Source organism: Equus quagga, chromosome 20 (genome assembly GCF_021613505.1).
Source record: "Equus quagga isolate Etosha38 chromosome 20, UCLA_HA_Equagga_1.0, whole genome shotgun sequence".
Classification (NCBI taxonomy): Eukaryota; Metazoa; Chordata; class Mammalia; order Perissodactyla; family Equidae; genus Equus; species Equus quagga.
In genome coordinates this window covers 14076261-14101221 of record NC_060286.1, presented here as the reverse complement: position 1 = coordinate 14101221, position 24961 = coordinate 14076261, and the positions used below count along the sequence as shown (strand labels likewise).

Sequence of the window (24961 nt, the reverse complement as noted above, 5' to 3'; positions counted from 1 at the left end):
GTCCGGCTTCCCCAGGAAATGCGGCTGGCTGCTTTCAACAGCACTTTTCCTCTTGCAAAAGCAGTATCTTTCTACAAAAGCAGCCTCTTCCTCCTTCCCCTCACCCCAGCCCCCAGAGACTGGATGGTAAACAGTGAGGTTTCACAGCCCCCCATCTGTGGGCGTGCTGGTAGTCCCGCCACACCCAAGCCACGCTGGACCTGAAGCTATCCCTTTGAGCTGCTGGGGCCGTCCAGTTCCCCTCGGGTCAGTGGGACACCCCAGCAGAGGCTGAGCGTGGGCCTGGAAGGGGCGAGGAGAGCAAGGGGCTGTGGAAACACAAGATGGGGGGACATGAAAAGCCCCGCCCCCAGATGTGGAGGTACAGCACGATGACAGCCGGCAGACGTGCACGTGTAGACAGATGACAGCTGGGAGAGAATATGGAAACAAAATAATTTGCATTGCTTTTAAAGACTTAAAAATTTTTAAATAATTTTTTACGACAATAAAAAAGTTATAACAGCTTGAGAATGAAAACTAAGTCCCCTCGCCTCTGTGGCAGGTTTGCAGTGTCAGCAGTGGAGGGAAGGCACCAGTGAGCACTCTGGCCTGTCCTGCGGCATCCCCTTTCTCTGAGCTGTCTTCTTCTTCAGGGTCCCTGAGGGTGCTGTTTGGCCCATCCCCCCACCCTGATGCCATTCAGTATCACCCATGGGGGCAGCTGGATCTTCCAGGACGTGGCCCTTGCCCCCCCCACCCCGCATCGGTTCCTTCCTCCTTCACCCAGTTGTGCGATTTTTTCAGCCACTAGAATGTCTGCTGCACAGGGCAGGGATTTTTGCTGTTCTGTTCACTGCTGTGTCCCTGACTCTGTGCCCTGGGACTCTAAGGTGACTGTTGAATCCAGGTGTGGAGCTGGCAAGGGCCATGCAGCGGGATACAGGCATTGATGGAGTGGGTGTGGGGTGCTGTGGGCTGTATGCCCCCAACCCACATGTGGTGGGTGGCTGTTAGGAAGGCTTCCGGGAGGAGGTGATATCTTAGCTTGATCTTGAAAGATGAGTGTGTTAGCTACGCATGACGTAGAGGATATCCAGGCTGAGGAATCAGTATATGTCCCCTGCCTACCCTCAATCTATGTGCCTATCTTCCCAACGCTTTGGGACAGGACACACACCCCTCTTCTCTATCATGGGAATGACTGGCTTATGGAGTGGAGATGTATTTGTAGGGAGAGAGAAGTATCCTGTGTTGACGAGTTCTAGTGAAACGTGAGTTACAGATGAGGCCCAAAGTTGGGGGGTGTCACAATGCTCCCCTCCTCCCCACCTGCGTGGACTGCTATCTCCCCTTCTGCTTGCTCACAGGCTCTTTAACTCTTGCTTATAAACCTGAACAGCTGTTTCTTTTCCCCAGTCGTCACTGGCGTGGTGTTCTTCCCTCCCCTGCCCATTCATTGCCACTTGACTTTGGAGTTCCCCAGGGCAAGAGGAAGTGGCAGAGGGGGTCACGAGTCTCGTTTCTCATTTGTTGAGTCACCCTGTTCTGTGTTTGAGCCACTAGGGGGTGCTGTTGGCACAGGGCAGCTTGATGGGTGGTCTGCCTGATGATCATCTGCTTAATATAGACGCAGCTTCAGTGTTGCTCTTCTCCCTACAGACTAGAATGTTACAGTGTTGATGGCCTTTCAGTTCCTCTTCTTAATTCCCTTTCTTGAATTCTTGCTCGTGCTTTTGCAGCTTAAAGTGCTTCCACCCCCCACCCCAAATACACACACATACACACATTGGGGTGCCTACCTTTCTCTCCCCTTATCCTGACACTGTGCCTCTGTACTCTGTCCCCAACAAAACTGATTAATCCCCTTAGCTAGCCGCTGTGAGTGGACAAGGATTTAATAAACTAATTTACCCTAAGGTGTTAATGAAGCTTAACGTGTTACCTCTGGGGTGCTCTGCCTTATAGCTGTGAAGGTTGAAACTAAGCCTTATACTCTAAGAGGTAAATTGCTAAGAATGGAATGGCGGCACTTGGAAGTGTGGCTGGGGATGATGTTTTTGGAAGACAGTTGGGAGGGGAGGCGTCCAAGGAGGGTGCCACGTTGTCCATCCCTCTGGTACCCACCCATGCCGATGGCCCTGCTGAGTGTCTCCTTAGCGGCTGCCCTGCGAGAGTTCACTGCTTGGTTGATGAGGTGAAGGAGACGGTGTGAACAGCCATGCCAACAGGTTTTATGGGCTCCACTGAGCAGACTTCCCATCCTCCCTGGCCCTGTTAGACGTTGTGCCCAACGAGGATGACAATGCCAGCCTGACCAGTACCTTATACAAAATAACCGGAAAGATGGCACGAGGCAGGCGGGTTCTGGGGACCCACTGGGGCCCCTGTGAGGGCCTCGGAGACCACGTGACCTGTGGAGAGTTTGACGGCTTGCTCTTCTTTCCTTTGCCCAGACATTTACGGCGTGGTGCAACTCCCACCTCCGTAAAGCGGGGACGCAGATCGAGAACATTGAGGAGGACTTCCGGGATGGCCTGAAGCTCATGCTGCTGCTGGAGGTCATCTCAGGTGAGGTGGACCACTGGCCTTGAGAGTGCCAGGGCAAAGGTGATGCCAGGTGGGCAGGGCCACCCTGGCCCAGAAGAAGGTGCTGCCCACTGGGTTCTGCCACTTGGGGACTGCTGACCTGACACCTGTGCTCCGCCCTGCCTTTGGTCATGGCTCACTTTCGGTCTCCTGAAAGAAGTTGGGAGTGACATGTGTGAATTCAGACTAGAAGACTGGGTCTTGGTCCTGGCTCTGCTGCTGACCATCCATATTTCCCTGGACAAGTCACTTTCTTTCTGCCTCAGCATCCTCATTTGCAAAAAGAGGGAGTTTGGAGGATAGTCTCCGAGGTCCTGCCCTTCCAAAATGCTAGGATTCTGTGGTCAAGAATGCAACCATGGCTATCACCAAACCTTGGCCCCACTACTACCTATCTACACATACCTACAGGATCCCAGACCCTCATGTGAGGCCCAACTTGAAATTCGGATGCCCAGATATCTGGGGGGACAGCTCGCCTTGAACGCGTATCTCAGCTTTCTTATGAATATCTTTCCTTCACCGTCCCCTAAAGGTTGGCGGTCCTCAAGATTCTAGCCTTGGTTGATACACTGACAACTTAGCTACTCTCTTCACTTTACCTTCCACCTTGACACCCGTGAGTCCTAGACCTGCTCTCAGTCCGGCCTTCTCCCTCCAGGCCCCTCTCTAATGCTGGACCACACAGGGCGTCTCCACCCAGATGTCCCTCAGGGCCCGCTCAGCATGTCCAAGACTGTACTTACCGCTCCTGGTCTCAGCAAACCTCTTTTTCCTCCTGCAGTCTTCATCTTGTTCTCCTGAACCTAATCTAGGAATCACAGACAGCTCTTCCTTTGCTCTTCTTTCCAACTTGGCATTCAAGTTCTGTTCATTTTCTTTCTTTCTTCTATTATCTGTCTTTTAATCTCCGCTGCCATGGTGTCAGTGTGGGCCTGCGTCAGCTCTCACCTACATGATACCACAGAGGCCTTGACCCCCTCCCAGCTCCTCCCCTCCCACCGCAGCCCCGTCATCCACACCGCAGCCAGTGCGTCCATCCGACGGCCCAAATATGGTCATGCTGTTCCCTGCTTGACACCCTTGAGTGCCTCCCAGGGCTCTGAGCCCAGCCCACATTCCTTAGCATCGCTTGCAGGAGCCTTTGTGAGCTGGCACCTGCTTTGTTTTCAGCTAACTCTTCCCAAAAAGGTAGCAGGCCTCAGACCCTGTGCCACCCTGGGAGATTTGCCGTCCTCCCCAGATGGCGTGCTCTCTGCTTTCTGTGCTTTTGCACCAGCTCTAACTGCCTCTCCCCACCCCCAATACCTTTTAATATTTCAAAGTGCAGGTGAAATCTGTGTGTGTGTGGTAAAATATATGTAATATAAAATTCACCATTTTGACCTTTTTTTTTTTTTGCTAAGAAAGTTCACCCTGAGCTAACATCCATTGCCAATCTTTGTCTTTTTTTCTTTTTTTTTATGTGAACCGCTGCCATAGCATGGTTGCTAAAAGACCAGTGGTGTAGGTCTGTGCCCCGGGGCTGAACCTGGGCTGCTGAAGTGGAGCACGCCAAACTTAACCACTAAGCCAGTGGGGCTGGCCCCATTTTGACCATTTTTAAGTGTGCACAGACATTAAATACATTCACTTTGTTGTGCAGCCATCACCACCATCCATCTCCAGACTTTTTCGTCATCCTCCCACTCCGAATCTCTGTACCTATTAAACACTAACTCCCCATCCCACCCCAGCCCCTGGCAACCACTGTTCTACTTTCTGTCTCTGTGAATTTGACCACACTGGGTGCCTCATATAAGTGGAATCATGCAGTATGTGTCTTTTTGTGTCTGGCTTATTTCACTCAGCCTAATGTCTTGAAGGCTCATCCATGTTGTAGCGTGTGTCAGAATTTCCTTCCTTTTTAAGGCTGACTATTCCTTTGGATGCATGTGCCACATTTTCCTTATCTGTTCATCTGTGAGTTAGCACGTGGGTTGTTTCCACCTTTGGGTGTTGTGAGTAGCGCTGCTGTGAGCATGTGTGTGCGGGCACCTGTTCGAGTCCCTGCTTTCACTTCTTTGGGTGTTATTCTCTTTCATCTTTTAGAGCTCGGCTCTGGGTTTCCTCCAGGAGGGCTTCCCTGGCCACCTGCCCATTTGAGTGGCTGGGCTCTGATAACGCCCCATTAATTCCTCCCTTGTGTCATTTACCACATGGTATCATCATTTTGGCTCACTTGTTTTCCTCCCTGCTCCACGCGGAGCTCCTTGGGCCAAGGATGGTCTCATCTCTGTCTCCCAAGTGCTTAGAATTGTACTTGGCATGTAGGTGACGCTCAGCAAATCTTAGAGTGACCAGGGCTGGGCATTTCTGCGTGGCCACCGGTGCATTCCAACAGAACAGACCGGCCTCTGCCCAAGGGGACCTGTGTGCCTGTGATGCAGGCTTGTGTCTTTCTCGGGACCAGGGGAGATGGACTCACCGAGACGCTGATGCTTCCTCCTTGAGTGTCTCTGGAGATGGGTAGGATGACAGAGGAAGGAAGGATATGCTGCCTGCAGAGGTCCTCGAAGTGTGGTCCTGGACCACCACACCACCATCAGCAGGACTGCTTGTCAACACGCGGGTTTCCAGACCCCCTGAGACCTAAGTCAGAAAAGAGGAGGCAGGGAGCGGGGCTGGACACCTGCAGTTAGCAGGTTCTCCAGGCGCTTTCGTGCCGACTGAAGTTTGAGAACCACTGGCCTTGCGGCCTCCACTGCCCTCCGGAGAAGTCCCATTCCAGCTGGCGTGCACAGCTGCTGGGCTGGCTGGGGAGCTCAGGACCCTTAGCAGGATCCAAGGGCTGGGGCTTTAGCAGGAGCAGCCTTCCGGGGGGATGTGGCATTGCCTCCCTTCATCCTATGGGAGGAAGCCCCTGTGGCATCTCATCTGCCCAGGAGGACGGTGGCGTACCTTGCTAGGGAGGCTGGCCAGGGACCACAGCCTTGGGAGAGCTGCAAGGGGAGAGTCTTGATTCAATAATAAACACCCAGCGGTGCTTGCCTGGGAGCTGCCAGCCTAATCACATCTGCAGCAGAAAGTCTGTTCTCTTATAGAGGCTGGGGGGCCCTGGGGGCTTGGGAGGTTCCCTGAGGAAGTGCTGCTCTGACATTACGGCTGCCCAGCCACGTGAGCTCTCTCAGCCAGACTGTTGATGTGCTTGATGGGCCGGAGAGGGGAGTGTGCAGCTGGTCTGGTCTGGAGACCACGGCAGGTGCAAGGGTCCTGAGTTTCAGGCGCTAGGATGGTGGTTCTCAGCCTTTTGGGGTCCCTGACCTCTTTTTTTTTTTTTTTTTAAAGATTTTATTTTTTCCTTTTTCTCCCCAAAGCCCCCCAGTACATAGTTGTATATTCTTCGTTGTGGGTCTTTCTAGTTGTGGCATGTGGGACGCTGCCTCAGCGTGGTTTGATGAGCAGTGCTGTGTCCGTGCCCAGGATTCGAACCAACGAAACACTGGGCCTCCTGCAGCGGAGCGCGTGAACTTAACCACTCAGCCACAGGGCCAGCCCCTCCCTGACCTCTTTGAGATCTGAAAGCCATGTGCCCCATCCCCAGGCCTGGGCACGTGTTTTGCACATATAAATTTTTCGAATAGTTTCAGGAGGTCCCTGGATGCCTTTGCTCTGGGATAAAAGTGCTCTTAATGGAGTGTTTGGAGAACCAGCTCCTCCACCTCATTTCCCTGCAGCTTCTGACCCTGACACCTGAGCAGCAGAAGCTCCCACTTGGAAGCTGGAGGTGGGGCGTTGACTTGGAGCTGGGCTGTGGGTGCCCCTGAGAGGCAGTAATGGGACAAGAACAGCAGTTATCAAATGAGAGAGGGAGTCTGCGGGCACTTCCATTTAAACACCCGGGGAGCTTTTTGAAAATACTCTAGGCTGACCCACACTCCCTCCCAGGCCCTAACAATTGAGACTAGAACTCGGAGTTCAGGGCCTTTGCATGTGCTGTTCCTTCTGTCTTGATCACCTGTCCCTGCATTCTAGGCCCGGCTGTCCTCCCACTCAGACCTTCCCCCAACCATTCTGCAGCTCCTTCATCCCCCTTCTCTGCATCTTCTTTTTTTCTTTTTGAGGAAGATTAGCCCTGAACTAACTACTGCCAGTCCTCTTTTTTACTGAGGAAGCCTGGCCCTGAGCTAACATCCATGCCCATCTTCCTCTACTTTATATGTGGGACGCCTACCACAGCATGGCTTTTGCCAAGTGGTGCCATATCCGGACCTGGGGTCTGAACCAGCGAACCCCAGGCCGCCGAGAAGTGGAACGTGCAAACTTTACTGCTGCGCCACCGGGCTGGCCCCTGCATCCTCTTTTTAAGCATTTCCCCTCCTTGGTATTTGTGTATTTGTGTGCATTTATCTGTGTTTCTCTATTGGCCTGTCTCTCTTCCTGGAACATAAGGACATGACGACAGGAAACTGTTTTGTTCATCCTCATGTTCCAAGTAGCCAGCCAAGTCCCTGACACATTTTAGGGGCTTGAGACAGACTTATTGAGTGGATGCAAGCAGTTTAGATCTGAGAAGTGGAAGCAAGAAGAGGCAGGGTAGACCCTCTTGTTCCCTCCCTGGGTGGCATTTGCCTGCACCCAGATGGCATGCGCGTGTCTCTCTGAGGTGTGCCCTTGATGAGGGTGTTGCGAGAGCAGCCCTGGCTGCTGGGTAAGAACGTCTCCCCCTCCCTCTCGGTCTACATTCAGGTGAACGCTTGGCCAAGCCGGAGAGAGGCAAGATGAGGGTGCACAAGATCTCCAACGTCAACAAGGCTCTGGATTTCATAGCCAGCAAGGGGGTCAAACTGGTGTCCATTGGAGCCGAGGGTGAGTATGGCCTGCCCCCTGGCTGCCCCGCGGAGCCTGATTTTCTGCTCTCCTGGTTCCCGGGACCTTTACTACCCTGACTCCTGGGCCTGCACATCCCTGGGGGCCTTTGGAGGTGGGGCTCCCAGCACCTCCATCTGATCGGCTTGTGGATTCTTCATGTCACAACAGCCACTTTCCATCCACTATCATCCCCCAACCCCAGCCCCACCCCTGGAAAACCAGGAGCCCACTCCCTGGTCTGCACCCCCTCAGCCGAATCCTAGCACCGTGGGATCCTGTGTGTGTGGAATGCCGCCTCCGTCCTCCGCAGGCCCGGCTGCGCTGTGCTGCCTCAAGCGGAGAAGTCTGTGGTCTGGGCAGAGCGTGCTGAGGCCGGCCAGGTCGGTGGGGGGAGGCTGCCCTGAGCTCCACGGAGCGCCGGGAAGACCAATGTCCAGAAGCCGTTTGGAACATTCTTAATACCATTTCCCTGCAGAGTAGCTCCTTGACTCTTTTTTCTTCACGTAAAAAAATTTTTTAAAGCTCCATTTAAACCGTTATTAGCATGTTCTTTACTGGTTAAAAGGAGGCAGCCCGATTTCCTGTGTGCACTGTGCTGGATCTGAAGGGTTTAGGGAGGGTCGAGGTGACTGGAATAGAATACTGTGAACAGGGCCCGTCAGTACTGTGTCCCATAGATTCAGCAAGTATTTATTGGGCACCTGCTGTGTGGTGCCAGAGGCCTAAAGCTGAGGAGCATAGTCTCCATCCATCCATCCATCCATTTGTTCACGATGTAACGGTGGCTGTGATTATTGAGCTCGTGCTCTGGCAGGTCCTGTGCTGAAGCCCTTTGCACCATTGATCTCCTTTAATCCTTAAAACAGCCCTAGGAGGTGGCTCTAATTATTATGCCCATTTTACACAGAATACAGATGCCTAGTGAGATCAAGTCACTTGCTCAGGGTCCCATCACCAGTAAGTGGCAAAGCCAGAACTCAGATCCACGTCTGCATGACACCAGCAAGATGCCCCGAGGGAGTGGCCTTTCCATGAAGAGGGTGGGAGTCTTGCTCCAGTAAACCCCTAGGAGCAGATCTCTTCTCTGGAAGTGCCCCCTCCCCACCTTTTCTCTAGAAATTGAGGGATTTTATGTCTCTATATCAAACTGAGAAACTTTAGCACAGGGGTCGGCGAATTGCAGTCCATGGGGTCCAATCTGGCCGACACAGGTTTTTGTAAATATTGGAACTCAGCCACACCATTTGTTTACATATTCTCTGTCCCTGCTTTCTCGCTGCAGAGAGAGTTGAGTAGGTGAGACAGAGGCCGTATGGCCTGTAAAGCTGAAAATATTTCCTATCAGACCCATTACAGAGAGAGTTTGCTGAACCCCTGCCTTATTGGAAACTCAGGCTGGTGCTCAAGGTGGTCATGGGCAGTGCCTTATGCGTCCCAGCATCCCCTTGGCTGTGAGGCAGAGACCTCATCTTCTGCATCCTTGTGGCCCCAGCTCCTAGCAGTGTGATGCACACCATAGGTGCCCAGTAAGTGTTTGAAGGACGTGCACATAGCAGGGTACTTTGCTTTGTGAGTGGGAAAATATTCTCTGTCTTTTAATAAGAAGGAAAGAATAATTCGTTCTATTAGGCAGGAATAAAGACTTGGCAGAAAAAGTTTCAGCTAAGCAGGGGTGGGAAGCCAAAGAAATTGCCACTCAGGTGGTGTGCTGCAAACTCAGGTGCCCACTGGGGCAGGGAAGTAAAGGATGTATGAGGTGGGCCAGTGGTGAGCAGTAGGGATGGGTGAGGACTGTGGAGAACTGGGAAGAGCATGTCCTACTAAGCAGGGCAGCTGCCATGTCGATCTAACCAATTGTGGCTGTGTGGGTGTACAGATCCAGCATTGCTAGATCTTCCAGTTTTTCAAAAGAAGCCAGAAATCCAGATTTTTAGAAAGGAAAATTTAACAAGTACCTAAAAAAGATTTTTTTTGAAGAATCTGAATAGCAAAGGAGAGGAGGGAAGGAGAAGGTGGGCGTGACAGCACTTACTGAGCTTCAGATCTGTGCCTGGCTAGACAGGATGCTTTACACGGATTATCCCCTTCCACCTGTGAGCGGGCCTGCAGGATGGGCATCACTGGTCACGTTTTACAATCAAGGAAACTGAGGCTCAGAAGAGTTGCTGGGGTGGAGGCATGTGGTGTGGTCGAGCACAGGCTCTGGGCCAGACTGCTCCCACCTGACAGAGCCAGGATTAAACCCCAGGTGTTCGGGCTCCAGAGCTGAGGTCTACACCTCTTCCCATCACCCCTGGGCATTGTTGCCTCCCCCGCGGGGCCAAGGGCAGAACTTCACATCTGATTCTCCTCTGCTTTGAAGTGGCAGGTGAAGTCGGCTGTGCTTGTCTCAGCAGAGGGGCAGGGAGCAAAGAGCACTGGTCTAAACTCTAACCAGCACCTTGAATCTTCCACGAGCCACTTCACCTAGCTGGCCACGGTCTTCCAGTTCCTTTGACACAGGCCTCGCTTCTCCAAAGATTGTTAAGACAGTCCTTTAAAATGAGATATTCCTAACTTTCCTAAAGAATTTTGTTACCCTAGGGAGCCAGTGCTTTAGGCTGAGGCTTCCTGCTTTGAAATCCTCTCTCCCATTTCAAGCTGAGCACCAAGATCATGCTGGGGTGGCCACTCTGCCAAGCCAGGAAACTGGATGAGGCCCCAAATGGGTTTGGTTTATTTGATTGAAGTGCAGTTTACTGCTGTAGACCATAAAATCAAAGGTGGTGGGGTGGGTCAGGGAACGAGCTCTCCTGGGGGTGGGGCTGGGGGCAGATGTTGCCGCTTGTCCTGACTGAGGAGCTTCGTGGGCTCGTCTGCCGTGGGGACCAGGCCCAGCCGGGGTGAAAGACGCCAGACCTTGAAGGATTGTCACGTGGTGCAAGGACCAGACTCTGGTTGACCTTGAAGGGCAGAGCAGGCCTGGAAGGGAGCACCTGTGGGCAGGCTGAGTGTGGGTAACGTGTGGAACCTTAGGGAATGGAGTGGGTGCTCCAGGAAGGGCGTACGTTCCCTGTCCCCAAAGATGTTCAGATGGAAGCTGGAGGCGGGAAACTGCCATCCCTCGGGGAGGGGTTAGGATTTCTTGTACGATGCTTGATTCTGGAATGTCTGGGCTTCATGGACTTGGGACTTGACAAGGGGAGAGGACCTGGGAAGGATTTTTATTTTAAGATCTTTGGGTGGGGAAGCTTGATGTCTTTGGGTGCCCAGAGCCTGGGGGTGGTCTCGATGATTTAGCATCTATCCTCAGGATTGGGGCGGGGGTACAGTAGCTACAGCAGTGGTCTGGGAGGTGGTAACCCTCTGGGGTCCAGTTTCTGTCAAGGGGAATTTCTCCAGCATCATTCATTCTACTGTCTGAATACTGCGCAGGTGACTGCATTTCTAGGGGGGCAGTGTCGGGGGAAGGGAAGGTGCCCAGTAAGTGCAGGATGCGAACGGCTTCGTAGCCGTAGGAATGACAGAAACATGCCTGACTTCTTCCCACACCCGTGGCAGACACTGATAATCTGTCATGGTTTTTCCCACGGGGTCCAGTTGTGGCCTTGGGACCCTCCTTTTGGACCCAGCATTCCCGGCGGCCTCCTGACCTAAGCTGCCTGTGAGATGGGGCGTCCCTGCTCCAAATCTAGAGATGCCTGGGAAGAGGATGTGCTGTTCTGGGGACCCAGGGAGGAGGGCCCCTAGGGAGGGTTACACCCAGAGGGTGGACGGGGAGTCGGGGGCACTGGGGCCGGGGTCGTGCACGGGTCTTAACTGAACACACCCAGTGTCTTTGCCTGTACTTGGCTCCTCTGTTTTCTGGAGAACTTGGTATGAGTGCGAATTCAGTAAGCAAAAATCCCTGGGGGGTTTCTGGGGATGGAGGAGAGGAAGAAGTAGGCAAGACCCAAAAAAGAAGCTGCCCCGTATTCCTTGGTGCTGGGAGGACACTGAGCTCAAGGCCAGCAGGAGACTGAGGTATTTGGCCTTTGTAAGTGGGGCAGCATTGGGGCTGTAGGGTGGGGGAGGGAGGGGGGCCAGCACCCAGCCTCCGCTCCTGGAAAGGCCCAGTGGCAGCATTATCACCTGGAGCTTTCTCTAGACTTTAAAAAAATGTCCCCTTGTATCTGACACACTGTTCATGAAATTTTGGACCTGCTTTTTCCACTTTCTGTATTATAAAGGTTTTCCTAAGTTATTAAATCTTGCAAAGGTAATTTTTAATGGCTGGGTTCATCATCTGTTGGTTGAGCACAGCTGTGCCCTCTTCCAGACCTGGGTCTTGCCCTGGAGGAGCCTGAGCGTGGTTATGCCCTTGGAGCCTGACAGGCCTGCGTCACGCCTCTGCCCATTCACCCGCTTGTGGTTAGAACCTCCCAGTGTTCACTCGTTCATTGAACAGATGTTGAGAAGGGCTTTCTCTGTGCCAGGCACCATGCTGGGCTCTGAGCAGTGATGCAAAACCAAATCTTTACCCTTGTGGAGCTTGCACTCTAGAAGCGGGAGAGAGAAAATACACACATACATATGTAGGAGGGAGGAAATAAATCGGAGAGTCAAGTGGGAGGTCAAGGAAGGACCCAAGGAGAAGGTGATGCGTGAGTGGAGACAGGAGGGTGGTAAGGGGCAAGCCCCGTTGACATCCAGGGAGGGGGGAGCTCAGGAGGCCGTGTAACTGGAGGGGGTGGAGGGACCTGAGGGCCTCACCGCCCACTGGCTTTGACTCTGAGTGAGATGGGAAGCCCTGGAGGTCTTGAGCAGAGGGGCGACAGGGTCTGGGCTCGGTCATGCCTTGTGCTTTGTGCCTTCACACAGTTTCCAGTTTGGGGCCTTTGATACATAGCTTAGTGACAAGCACCTTTACAGGCAGCCTTACTCTGCATTTCATGTCATTGGCTATGGATAGACTTCTAGAGGTAGAATTTTACTCTCCACAAGTTGAACGACTCCAAGATGCTTGCTCCTTGTTGCCAAGCTATTTCCCAGAAAGTTTTTTTTCTTTTTTAAACTAATTTACACTTCTAGCCTCAGTGGAGTTGCCTTACCACCATCGAAGTGTGTGTTTGCTTATTTTTTAACTTTGCTAATTTAATAGCTGGGAAAATGGAATAACTTCTTGAATCACAAGTGGGATCGAACATTCTTATAAATTGGTTATTTGTATTGCATGTTTTTTGAAGTGTCTATTCATGTCCTTTGCCTGTTTATCTATTGTGAATTTAGACTTTTTTCTTACCAATTTATGTAGACTCTAAATGTTACCGAGGTTAAACCATTGGAAGTCTCAAATGAAAGGGCATTTTAAAAATATCAAACCTTTATGAACTCTCTGTTCCCCCCAGCATGCTCTGCTTTTACTTGATAAGCTGGATGCTCGTGTGCTGCTGCAGCTCCCTGTGTCTCTAACCCAGGCCCTCCGACTCGGGTCTGTGCCCCGGTGATGTCCAGGGCTCTGGGAGGGGCATTTAAAACCCCGCTGTGAGCAGGGAGAGTTACATCCTGTCCCGTGTCCAAAGTGGATGCTGGTCCTCCTCCGCTCGGCACCCGGATGCAGGCTCTGCAGAGCTGCCTGCCCTTGATAAGCAGCTGCAGTGCGCTGTATCCTGTCAGTCATGCAGTTTTGCCGTCGCTTTTGAGAAAGGGGGTAAGATCTTAGAGTGTAACTTCCTTAGTGGAATCTACTCTTGTTTAAGAGGATTTTGGGAAGCAAACCCTGGTGGACATGAGCCCAGGGAATCGGGAGTGGCTGGAGGTTGTCTCTCCTCATAGTTGTGTTGAGTCTCCCCTCAAACCAGTGTTGTGGGAAATAAAATATCCTTTGGGTGCCTTACTCTTAACCAAGAGCACCGGATCTGGACGCAGGTGGGGGTGAGGGGTCTACGTTTGACTGTCACCTGCTCAGCCCCCAAGACCATAAATGGCTCTGTGTCCTGGGTTCCTTAAAGGCTGGGCTCAGTTATGTTTGTATTTCCAGCCTCTGGGCCTGGTGCAGAAAAAGAAAAAAATTACTTCATAGAATTTGTAGCATTTTTAAAAAGGCTACATAGTGCTGCTTAGACGGAATTTTGTTGGATATCTCTTAGTTGTGGTCTTGAAGCTGTTGTTGATTTTTTAAAACATCTGTTTTAATACCCATCTAATGGCATTACGAGGTGGATTTGTGAGCTGGTGGATCCTTCAGTTGGGTGTTCACAAACCTGTGTTAGGTTGATTACAGTCTGTTGCCTGCACCAGCTTTCTGGGTGTGGATGGCTATTCTGAGAGCTGCGATTGCCCGGTGGTCCCCAGCTCAGAGTTGCCAGAACAGTTGTGATGCTGAGAAATCCTGCCCCCTCCTCCATCAGGCTGGGGGACACTGCTCGTGGTTTAAGACACCTCCTTCTCTATCACCTTTCCCGAACTACCCAGTAGAATTGACCACACCCTCCTGTGTTCCCAGGACACCCCCCAAATAGACGTCTCTCCTGGCACCTGTGACATGTAGTTGCACTAACTTCTGAAAACATATCGACTTCCCTCTGGAAATGGAGCTGTGGGGTCTTTGATTTCCCGCGTGGTGCCTGGAGAACGTGGGTGCTCGGAATAACTCTGTTCCTGCTAAGACCCATCCTAACATGTCCTTCTGCTGTTTCTGTAGAAATCGTGGATGGGAACGTGAAAATGACCCTGGGTATGATCTGGACCATCATCCTCCGCTTTGCCATCCAGGACATCTCTGTGGAAGGTTGGTCTGCTCTGTTCCATGACGCCCCCACCTCTCCTGCGCCTTCACCGTCACGTCTTCCTCCCTCACCCCGGGCAGTGGGGCCTTGACTGTGGGCCACGTCCTGGGCTTCTTGCCCATTGCGGACATCTGCCCTCCTAGTCTGCAGAGAAGTACGAACTGTTCGGGGTGCTGGTTCCCACAGGTGTATTGGCCCCAGGCAAACTCCCCATTTTGAGAAAGCCCAAAGTTGCCGTGGGGAAGTGTGCTGGAAACTGCACCTGGCTCTTGGGTTGTTAAATCTGAAAGGGTAGGAGAACAGCAGCCAGAAGGGAGTGCAGGAATGGGAAGCTGACCCCAGGTCTCCACTCTGCTCCCATAGCACCCTCTGGTGGCCACTTTCCAGATCTGCAAGAGGCTGCTGTGGTCGGGGCAGTGATCTCTCTCAATTTTTAATTTCACACCAGCAGTTTTTGAGTTTAGGTCTGATATATGTGTATTTATTTTGTAATAAATTATATTTGTGTATTGCTATGCATATTATAAAACACACACCAAAAAAATTTTTAAATCTTGAAAAGATTTTTCTTCAAGTAATTTTTTAATGAGAACAATGTGGATTAAATTTGTTTGGAAATCTTGGTTTCCATATGGGAATCTTGGACTGTTGGTGATACAGCAATGGGAAGGTCTATGTTTGGTTTATAGATACTTGGTATTTAGGGCTGAAGTGGTTAAAAGGATGCCCACATAGTCACTTAGGACGTGGTTCTTGTTAGTGATGGTGGATATAAATTCATTTTCAAATTGCCACTGCCCTTTTTTTTTTTTTTTAATATTTGTGCTTTTTGGTGAGGAAGATTGGTCCTGAGCTAACACCTGTTGCCAATCTTTTTTTCCTCTTCCTCTCCCCGAAGCCCCCCAGTACATAGCTGTGTATTCTAGTTGTAGCTCTGCTGTGTGGGACGCCGCCTCAGCGTGGCCTGATGAGCGGTGCCATGTCTGCACCCAGGGTCCGAACTGACGAAACCCTGGGCTGCCGAAGTGGAGTGTGCGAACTTAACCACTCGGCCACGGGGCCGCTCCTCAAATTGCCTTCTTGATGAGTTTGATTCTTTCGGGCAGACTTCTTGTCAGCTCGGATCGAATTGTCATTGTTTTAATCTCGTAATAGAGCTGTTGAAGAGCTTGAACTCAGAAGCCTTAGCTTTGCTGATTTTTTTTTTATTGTTTGCCTGTGCTTGAATTATTGTATTATCTTTACTTCGAATAATTTATGTCATTTTAAAGTCTGTTTTGTGAATTGAAAGTAAATGAGATCATCCACGAACCCACTTCACTGGGTACCATGACCTGCAGTTCACAGATGTGAACACATGGGGTGGTGTGGTTTGCAGCCATATCTGGGCTGGGAGCTGCTGGGGTCCCCTGAGATACCTGCCTTACCTTACCGACAGGGGTCTGTCTCACACACAGCAACAGTGGCAATCTATGCATTAAATATAAGAAAACCTTATTTTCTTTTAGATGAAATCTGATTGGAGTCCTAACATTTTTTTCCCACGTGGCTGTGTATGCTGCACAGGGCACACGTGCCCCTTTCTGGAGATTCCTGGACTTTAGATTCCATAGATCAATCCAACTTTCCTCCCCAAAGTGGCCACTTGGCATAGGTTGCCAACATATTTTGTCTTGCTCCATTTCCTTGATTTTTTTTTTGAAGATTTTATTTTTTTCCTTTTTCTCCCAAAGCCCCCTGGTACATAGTTGTGTGTTTTTTAGTTGTGGGTCCTTCTAGTTGTGGCATGTGGGACACCAACTCAGCACGGCCTGTTGAGTGGTGCCACGTCCGTGCCCAGGATTCGAACTGGTGAAACCCTGGGCCGCCGCGGCGGAGTGCGAGAACTTACTCACTCGGCCACTGGGCCGGCCCCCGTTTCCTTGATTAAAAGGAAGTGACGGAAATATTCTGAGTCTGAAAGGCCCTTATCTCAGTATTTAAATGTGTAATGCAGCTAACTATGAGAAACTTCCTGGCTTGCTTCTGTGTTTCTCAAGTAACTTCTCAAATGTTCCAAGGAAGTAGACTTGATGGCCTGGTAGCCGCAGGGTTGCAATCCAGGGGTCTTTGTGTGGACCCCCTGTGTGAAAGAGCCTGGGCCCTGTGGCCATGGTGAGGCCTCCCGTGAGCCACTGCCCCTCCCTCCACAGAGCCAGCCCCCTGACCTCTCCACCTGTTGTCCCCTTCCCCACAGAGACTTCGGCGAAGGAAGGGCTGCTCTTGTGGTGTCAGAGAAAGACAGCCCCCTACAAAAACGTCAACATCCAGAACTTCCACATAAGGTGAGTGGCCACGGGCTGAGGGGCTCTTGCAAAACTGAAGCTGCCTCCTCCAAGGACCCCCGCGCCCCCTTGGTGGGATCAGTCTCATCTCTAGAACAGAGCTGAGGCCCTTGTGGGCAGAAGTAGCTTTTCTTGGCAAGGGAGTATCGCCAACCCTTGGATGCCCCCCTCCCTCTCGGCTGCTGCCTCTGACACCTGTGGCTGATGCTCGTGTACTGGGGAGCTCCCAGGAGAGTGTCGGGGAAGATGAGGAACAGAGCAGACGAGAGCTGGGACCTTGGTGGGGGGTAGGGTCGGATGTGGCAAATGTGTCTCAACTTGCCGAGCCCCACCCACAAAGTCTTGACCCCACTGCCTGGGGGAGGTGACAGGTAGAAATGTCCCTGCCCATCCTGTCTTCTCCTAACTCCTCCTCCCAAGCCTTATGTCATCATCTCCAGAACAAAGGAGACCCCCGCTTCGTGCTTTGTCCGTAGTTAGTGTTGGGCCCCCTCAGCCGCTCCTCACCTTCTCTCTCCCTCTGGCAGCTGGAAGGATGGCCTCGGCTTCTGTGCCTTGATCCACCGACACCGGCCTGAGCTGATCGACTACGGGAAGCTGCGGAAGGTACGTGTGCTCCCCTGACCTCCCACTGCCACCCCCCGGCGTGTTGGTCCCTGGTGGGTAGGTGGGGGTGGGGGAGGGCGGGACTGGGCCCCCTGTTCTGAGAGCGCATGGCCCAGCGTGAGGGCTGTCAGTCTTCTTAGACGAGCCAAGGAGACAGCCATTTAGAAGGAAGAGAAAAACACCTTCACTATATCATATGTGCACAGCATGCATGTACTTTGCTGACTTGACAGCCCACCGGGAAAAATAGCCAAACGGCGGCAGTGATTGTGTTAGAGTGACGGAATAGTAAGTGGCGTTCTCCCCTTCTGTCAATGCAGGTTTTGTAAGGTGGATGTATTCGTTTCACAATTCAAACATTGCATTTTCTCAGAGGTGTTTATCCCGGCCGTGTCTGAGATTGGCTGGACAGCTTCCCACCATGGGTTTGGTTCACTTCACGGCTGAAGTCTGGCTGGGGCGTTTTCTTTTGCTGCTGCCCGATTTCATTTATGCTTTTGGCATGCAGCTGCTGGGAGGTTTTCCTGAGCCTGTGCCCCTGTCGAGGAGCAGACGAGGAGGTGGGGTTGTGTGGCTGGCCTCGGGGTGGTTCTCAGGGTCCGGGCTGGTTAAGGGACGCTGGCCGAGACCTTGGAGAGGGCTGTCCGGGGCCTCTCTGACTGTGCTCACCCCATCCTCCCTCTCAGCCCGTCCCTTGCCGAGGCCACGTGGTGCGGGCGTCTTGGGAGAGGCCACCTGGAGCCCTGCCCGCGCCCCACTTGATGATATGGAGCTTGGGTTGGAACGTCCTCTGTCCATGCTCGAGTCTCTTGGCAAGGGGGCTTCTAGGAGTGACTGTTTTATATTTCTCCACTTGACCTTGAAGCTTGGAGAGCACAGGGTTCAGTAAAGACCCCCGCCTTGCCTGTGCCCCCAGCAGGGACCTCTGCTTCCCAGTGGCCAAGCAAGGCTTTGTGTTGCTGGCGTGAGAGCTGCTCTGTCAACTCTGAGTGGCAGTAGGCTCTGCCTCCAGGGTGTGGGGGAGCGAGCTGCTGAGAAGGATTTGTAGGGGAGGACACGGGCAGTCACCTGCCAGGAAGGATGGAGTCCCATCCCCTGCTGGGCCAAAGCTTGAGGCTGTGGACACTGCCCACCTGGCAGGGCCCACCTGCTGCAGGGGAGGAGCCTGCAGCCTGGCCAGCACAGGGCCAGCCCTTCCCACATTCGTCTCTTGGGGGACAGAGGGATCCCAGCCCTTTAACTCAGCTGCCTTGTGAGGGGAAAAAAACAGCTTCAGAACCCCCCAACCTGCCCGAAAGCTGTGTACCCAAATCAAACAGGGCTGCCGATGGGAAATCCTAGGGGCCACGATTCTCTGTTAAACGCGCCTTCTGGTGCCTCCTCACTGTGCAGCTGATGCGCTTGGGTGACGGGCGTATGTGTGTCTGTGTCCCTGCCTGGGTGTGCTGGGGTGGCAGCAGCCAGTTAGTCCGCAGCTGTTCCCTACCCCATAGAAAGGGGGGCCCGTGCTGACCGGGCCTCTACAGTCCCTCCCCACTTTCCACAGACACCAGGAGCCTCAGCCATTCGGGAGGTGAGAGTCCAGGGGCCCTTGTCGCACAGCCAGCCAGCTCTCTCCCCACCCTCCCTCCCTCTCTGTGTCTTTTCATTTCTCCCTGCTTCACGGTGTCTGTCTCCTCCTCTCTTTCATTCAGTAGCATCAATGAAATCCAGCCCAAGTCCTGGCACAGACCTGGCCCACGGAACTGTGGCTTCTTTCCAGAAAGCACAGGTTGCCAGAGCTGACCGGTGCTTGGGAACAGGGGAGAGTGAGGGGCTCTGACCGGAAGCCCTTCCTTCCACAGTGGCCTTAGGTGGGCGTGGGGGCCTGGCGGTCCCTGGGAATGACGTGGGCCAGGTGGGTGTATACCTGGGGCCTGAGGACTGCTTACAGCCCTGGGTGGAAGTGACCTTCACTGCCTGGCAGTGTTTTTTATCACTCTGGAAGCTGTCAGAGACTTTTCCAGAAGCACTCCACCTTCTCTATTTTGAGCGATTTCTTCCTGAAAATGTCCCAAATGAATGTGTTTATCCCTTAGTTACTTTGTGATTCTCACTTTAGCAAACGGGGAAACTGAGTCCTGGACTGACAAAACCAGCTTGTTTTTAGGTTAGTCTGGGGATCCAAGAAATAGTGGGAGGTCCAGCAAGAAACTCCTCCCACTGAGTTGTGTTTTTTTCCACATTTAAAATTTGTTTTTTAGTCGTGGTGAAATATACACAACATAAAACTTACTGCTTTATCCTTTTTTTAATACTCTTTCTTTGGTTTGTTTTTTTTGTTGAGGAAGACTGGCCCTGAGCTAACATCCATTGCCAGTCTGCCTCTATTTTGTATGTGGGATGCTGCAATAGCATGGTTTGATGAGTGGTGTAGGTCCATGCCCAGGATCCAAACCCATGAACCCCAGGCCACGGAAGCAGAGCACACGAACTTAACCACTGGGCCACTGGGCCACCCCCCATTTTAACCATTTTTAGTACAGTTCAGTGTCATAAGTATATTCACATTGCTGTGCCACCCTCTCCACCGACCATCTCCAGAATTCTTTTCATCTTGAAAAACTGAAATTCTGAACCCATTGAACCACTCCCCATTCCCCCTTCTGCCAGCCCCTGGAAACCACCATTTTACTTTCTGTCTCTAGGAATTTGACCATTCTAGGTACCTCTGTAAGTGGAATCATACAGTGTTTGTGCCTGGCTTATTTCACTTAGCATGATGTTTTCAAGGTTTGTCTATGTTGTAGCATGTATCAGAATTTCCCTTTTAAGGCAGAATAATATTCTGTTGTATGGATATACCACATTTTGTTTATTTATTCATCTCTCAATGGACATATAGGTAGTTTCCAACTTCTGTCTATTGCGAATATCACAGCTATGAACATGAGTGCACAAATATCTGAGTCCCTGCTTTCAGTTCTTTGGGATATATACCCAGAAGTGGAATTACTGAGTCATATGGAAATTCAATGTTTAACTTATTTTTTTCCTATTCTTTTTTTTTTTGAGGAAGATTAGCCCTGAGCTAATATCTCCTGTCAATCCTCCTCTTTCTTTTTGCTGAGGAAGACTAGCCCTGAGCTAACATCCATGCCCATCTTTCTCTGCTTTATATGTGGGACTCCTGCCACACCATGGCTTGCCAAGTGGTGCCATGTCCGCACCTGGGATCTGAACCGGAGAACCCGAGGCCGCTGAAGCGGAACAGGCGCACTTAACTGCTGCGCCACCAGGCTGGCCCCTATGTTTAACTTTTTGAGGAACCTCCATACTGTTTCCCACAGCAGCTGCACCGACAGTGCACAAGGATTCCAGTTTCTGTATATCCTCACCAATCCCTAATGGGTTTTCTTGAGAAGGTAGCAGAAATAAGAATAGTCAGAAGGCTATAGCTGTATGAAGGAGCCCCAAGATTTCATGGAATGTGAGCGCCAAAGGAGTTTGAGAGCTCCTAGTCCAACTCTTTTTTTTTTTCAAAGATTTTATTTTTCCTTTTTCTCCCGAAAGCCCCCCGGTACTTAGTTGTGTATCTTTTAGTTGTGGGTCCTTCTAGTTGTGCTGTGTGGGATTCTGCCTCAGCATGGCTTGATGAGCGATGCCATGTCTGCTTCCAGGATTGGAACTGGCAAAACCCTGGGCTGCCAAAGCAGAGCTCGCGAACTTAACCAATCGCCCACGGGGCTGGCCCCTCCTAGTCTATCTCTTGAGTAACAGATGGGGAAACTGAGGCCAGCTTGCTTACCCATGAGTCCCACTGGTTGGTGCAAAGATGAAACCAGAAGCCAAGACTGATAGCACCCAGGCCGGTACCCTGCTCTCAGCACTCACTTCTTAGCAATTCTTTCTTGGGCTGCAGGCCAATATTCTTCACCCCATTTCTCTGGCAAAGAAGCTGAGGCTTGAGGAGGAAAGATGGTGTTATAAACCCCCAGCCAGTGAGCCCTCGTGGTGAGGCCAGCCTTCTACACCCGGAGCTGGCCCCTGAGGACTGAGCCTCGGAGGGGCTATAACAGTTTCCTCTGCCCCCCAATCTTGGTGGTCATCCAGATGGGGGTAGCCAGCGTCTTGTCATACTTCTCACTGTCTAACCCCTTCTTCTTCTTCTTCTCCCTGTAGGATGATCCACTCACAAACCTGAACACGGCCTTCGATGTGGCGGAGAAGTACCTGGACATCCCCAAGATGCTGGATGCTGAAGGTGAAGGCGCTTTCCTTCTGGGCCACCAGCTCTTCTCCCACCTGCCACCCAGCGGTCAGCACGAGTGGGCCCAGCAGCCTGAGGCAGGAAGGGAGAAGGCCTGGTCTCTGGGATCTCATTTGGGGAGCCTGGAGGTCACCTGCCCGTCAGGGATTCCATAGTTCCCTGAGGTTTGTAGGGAAGGGTGGCTGGTGCTGACAAAGGCTTTGAGGCTGTTTTTGCATTGACCGCCTGAGGGTGGTTCTCGCTTTGGCCTTGGGGTCTGGGTAGTGGCTGCTGGGTTAGAGTGTGGTGCTCCCTGGTTGCTGTAGGGGAGGGAAAACACTACCCTCCTGGGTTCTCCAGCTGGGGCCCTGTGAGTTAGAGTGACGAAAGAGAGACTAACAAGAGAAAAGCCAACAGCCATTTACTGACATGAGCATCGCGCATCCACTCGGGAGTTCGGGTGGTGGGGATGGAAGGAGTGGTCAGTTGGGGGTGTACGTTCATCTCTAACTTCACAGGGGGAAGGGGGAGAGAGGGCACTTACAGGAAAGCAAATGACTTTTTGGAAAGATGAGCGGGCCCTTCGGAGGATAGATGAGAGATGCGATAGTTTGTGACAACATCTGTGTGTGTGTGGAGCCATTTTCAAACATATGTAAAAGCAGAGACAATAGCATAATGAACCCGTATGTATCCATCATCTAGATAACAACTATTGAGATGTTGTCACACTTTCTTTTTTTCTTTTTTTTTGTTTTCTGTGTTGAAATATTTTAAAGCAAATCCCAGAAATCACAGGATCTCATTGCTACATGCTTCAGAATACATACCTTAAAAGTATGAATACTTTCTTTTTTTTTTTAAAGGTTTTTATTTTGTTTTGTGAGGAAGATTGGCCCTGAGCTAACATCTGTTGCCAATCTTCCTCTTTTTGTTTTCTCCTTCCCCAAAGCCCCAGTACATAGTTGTATATCCTAGTTGTAGGTCATTCTAGTTCTTCTTTGTGGGATGCTGCTGCAGCATGGCCTGATGAGCGGCGCGTAAGTCCATGCCCAGGATCCGAACCTGTGAACCCTGGGCCACCAAAGTGGGGTGTGTGAACTTAGCTGCTATGCCACCAGCCTGGCTCCTGAATATTTTCTTATGCAACCATAAAACAATTTTCACACCTAGCAAATTAACAGTAATTCCTTGATACGTCTACTGCCCAGTTCAAAATCAGATTTCCCCAGTTTCTTTTTAGAGTCGGTTTGTTTTCATCAGGATCCAAACAGAGTCTGCACGTGGCATTTAGTTGTATTTCTTACGTCTTTTCTAATCTGTAGCTCTTCTGTCCTCCTTCCACCCCGTTTTGTTCCCGCCACTGAGCTGCCTGCAGGAGCTGGGCCGGCTGTCCCAGGCACTGTTCCCTACTCGGGGTTTGTCTGTTTGCTCCCTCAGGGCCCCATCTCACTGTCCCTCTCGTCTTCCTGTAAGTGGAAGCTGATGCCGGAAGCCAGTTAGATTCAGGCTCTGCATTTTGGCAAGAAGACCGGGTGGTCTGAGAGCCTCTGTCCACATCACATCAGGAGGCGTGTTGTATGTTCCCCAGCTGGCTTTAACTCCAGATTTTTCTTGACAGACATTGTCGGAACCGCCCGACCGGATGAGAAGGCCATCATGACCTATGTGTCCAGCTTCTACCATGCCTTCTCTGGAGCCCAGAAGGTACCCAGGGCCCCCTGGTCCTTCCTTGCCCAGCACACCTCATGCCGGACCCCACACCATGCTCACGCCCCTCCCACCCCCATCTCTCTGCTCTCCTCGGCCACAGGGTCCTGAGGGCCCGTCTCTGGTCTCGTCAGCCCCTGCGGCCAGTGTGGCGTGGTGGCCTTGCTCAGCGCCTCTCCCGCCTGCACCTCTGCTCTTTCTCTACTGTCTCCGAGAAAGTCGGGCAGGAGCTTACCTCCTGGGACCCCGATGGCTTCAGCGGGAAGGGCTGCATGGGTGACATCAGCCGGGGTGGTTCTGAAGGCCTGGCAGGTGCATGGGCAGCGGCACCTCAGTGCCCACCTCTGTGGAAGCTATAGGGTGTGTCAGGGCAGCAGGGACCTCCCTGGGGAAGCCGCTCTGGGGACCTGTCTCCTGTCTTCACTGACCTGTTTTGCAAAGGTGTCATGAAGCCCCCAACTTTCTCTTGCACATGGCCTTGATTTAGCAAATCTGTCCACAGCCCCTTTGGGTCCTGGTGCCTTCTATATCTTGCCCGGGACCCCCATGTGGGGTCGCTTTCCACTCCTGGACATAAGCACAACCCTTGGAGGGAGGAAGGGAAAGATGGGTGGGCAGACGTGAACCCCTTCAAGTGTCCTGGCCCAGATTTGCTCAGGGAGGCCTGAGGTTAAAGTCCAGTTGTGCAGGTTCCGTACTACACAAGGGTACCACAGCTAAAGGGCATCATTCACCCTGCTTCCAGATGTGGAAGATTTGAAGATTTTATTACCAGGCTTAGCTGAGGCAGCAGATGCCCCTCACTCAGTTCCCCTCACAGGCAGGACCCCAGAAACACAACATCCAGGTCACCATGACCGCACACCACAGGCCTGGCCTTCGACCTGTCACGTGCTCAGGCAAATCTCCCACCCTCCACAGGGAGAGACTGTCTCAGAAGCATGACAGGGCGTCCCGCACGTCCCCCGCCCTCTGCCCAGCCTTCCCCTCTGCTCTCCCCGCTTCCCTGTCTCAGCCTGTGCTCCCCCCGACCCTTTCTCCTGCCACCATCTCAGTTTTCCTTTCTGCTCGGTCCCTCCTTTTCTGTCTGTCCGTCCGTCTTGCGTTCTCTTCGTCCGCCATGGCTGTGTAGGTTGACTCTGTGCTGCTGCCGCTACTTTCTCTTCTCAACCTCTTCTCCTTCTCTGCGCAGATGTGTGGGCACGCTAAGGCCGGATGGGAGGGCCATGTGACCTAGTGTTTCATGTCACTGCCTCGCCTTCTCGGGTGCGCAGAAGGTGAGCTCTCCCTCGGCCTCGCCCACGCCCCCTGCTGGCCTCCCTGGACCTCCAGCAGCAGGCCCTGGAGTCAAAGGACGGGGCAGGGAAGCCCCCTCTTCTTGCAGAAGCGCAGGGTGCCCTCTGAACCTTGGCCAGGACATTTGACGGTGCCATGACCCCAGTCTCTGGATGGTCTCCTGCTTTCTGTCCCTACACACTGGGCATCATGGATGCCACAAATGGGAAAGATGCTCGTGGCCTCAGCTCCTTCCCCGGAGCCTGAGTTGAAAGCCCTCATCCCAAGCAGCACAGCTCTTGGCTGTGCTTCCTGACTACTTCCTTCACCCAGGGCCCCTTTACTTCTCCTTCTCCCTTGGTCCAGCTTAGGCAAGACCATCCTCTCAGACGACCCAGAAGCCAGAGCAGAGAGAAGTCTTCCTGCCTCCTCCCTGGTGTCAGGCCAGAGGCTCAGAGCCCTGCCTTATCATTCCCAACCAGGCCTGCCATGGACAGTGGAGCAGGTTGCACACTATACCCGGGTGCCATGTGTGCACCATAGACAATGAAAGATCTGAATATTTATTACTAAAATTGTCCTGAAGATGGAAGTAAAAATGTCTTCTAACATAATTGGTGTGACAGTTTCCATTAGAAGTGCTTTGGAGATGA

The 24961-nt window shown here is 52.1% G+C and overlaps 1 protein-coding gene across 2 annotated transcripts in view; it reads left to right on the top strand.

The window, feature by feature from the left end:
* The window catches only part of LOC124230868 (alpha-actinin-1), a 94874-nt gene that overhangs the window by 46887 nt on the left and 23026 nt on the right, over positions 1–24961 (top strand). For both annotated transcript variants that reach the window (XM_046647307.1, XM_046647306.1), the window contains exons 2-8: positions 2436–2550; positions 7297–7416; positions 14081–14167; positions 16402–16489; positions 17017–17095; positions 21257–21338; positions 22945–23030. In XM_046647307.1, the coding sequence (XP_046503263.1) occupies positions 2436–2550; positions 7297–7416; positions 14081–14167; positions 16402–16489; positions 17017–17095; positions 21257–21338; positions 22945–23030 (657 nt within the window). The remainder of the gene's footprint in view (positions 1–2435; positions 2551–7296; positions 7417–14080; positions 14168–16401; positions 16490–17016; positions 17096–21256; positions 21339–22944; positions 23031–24961) is intronic.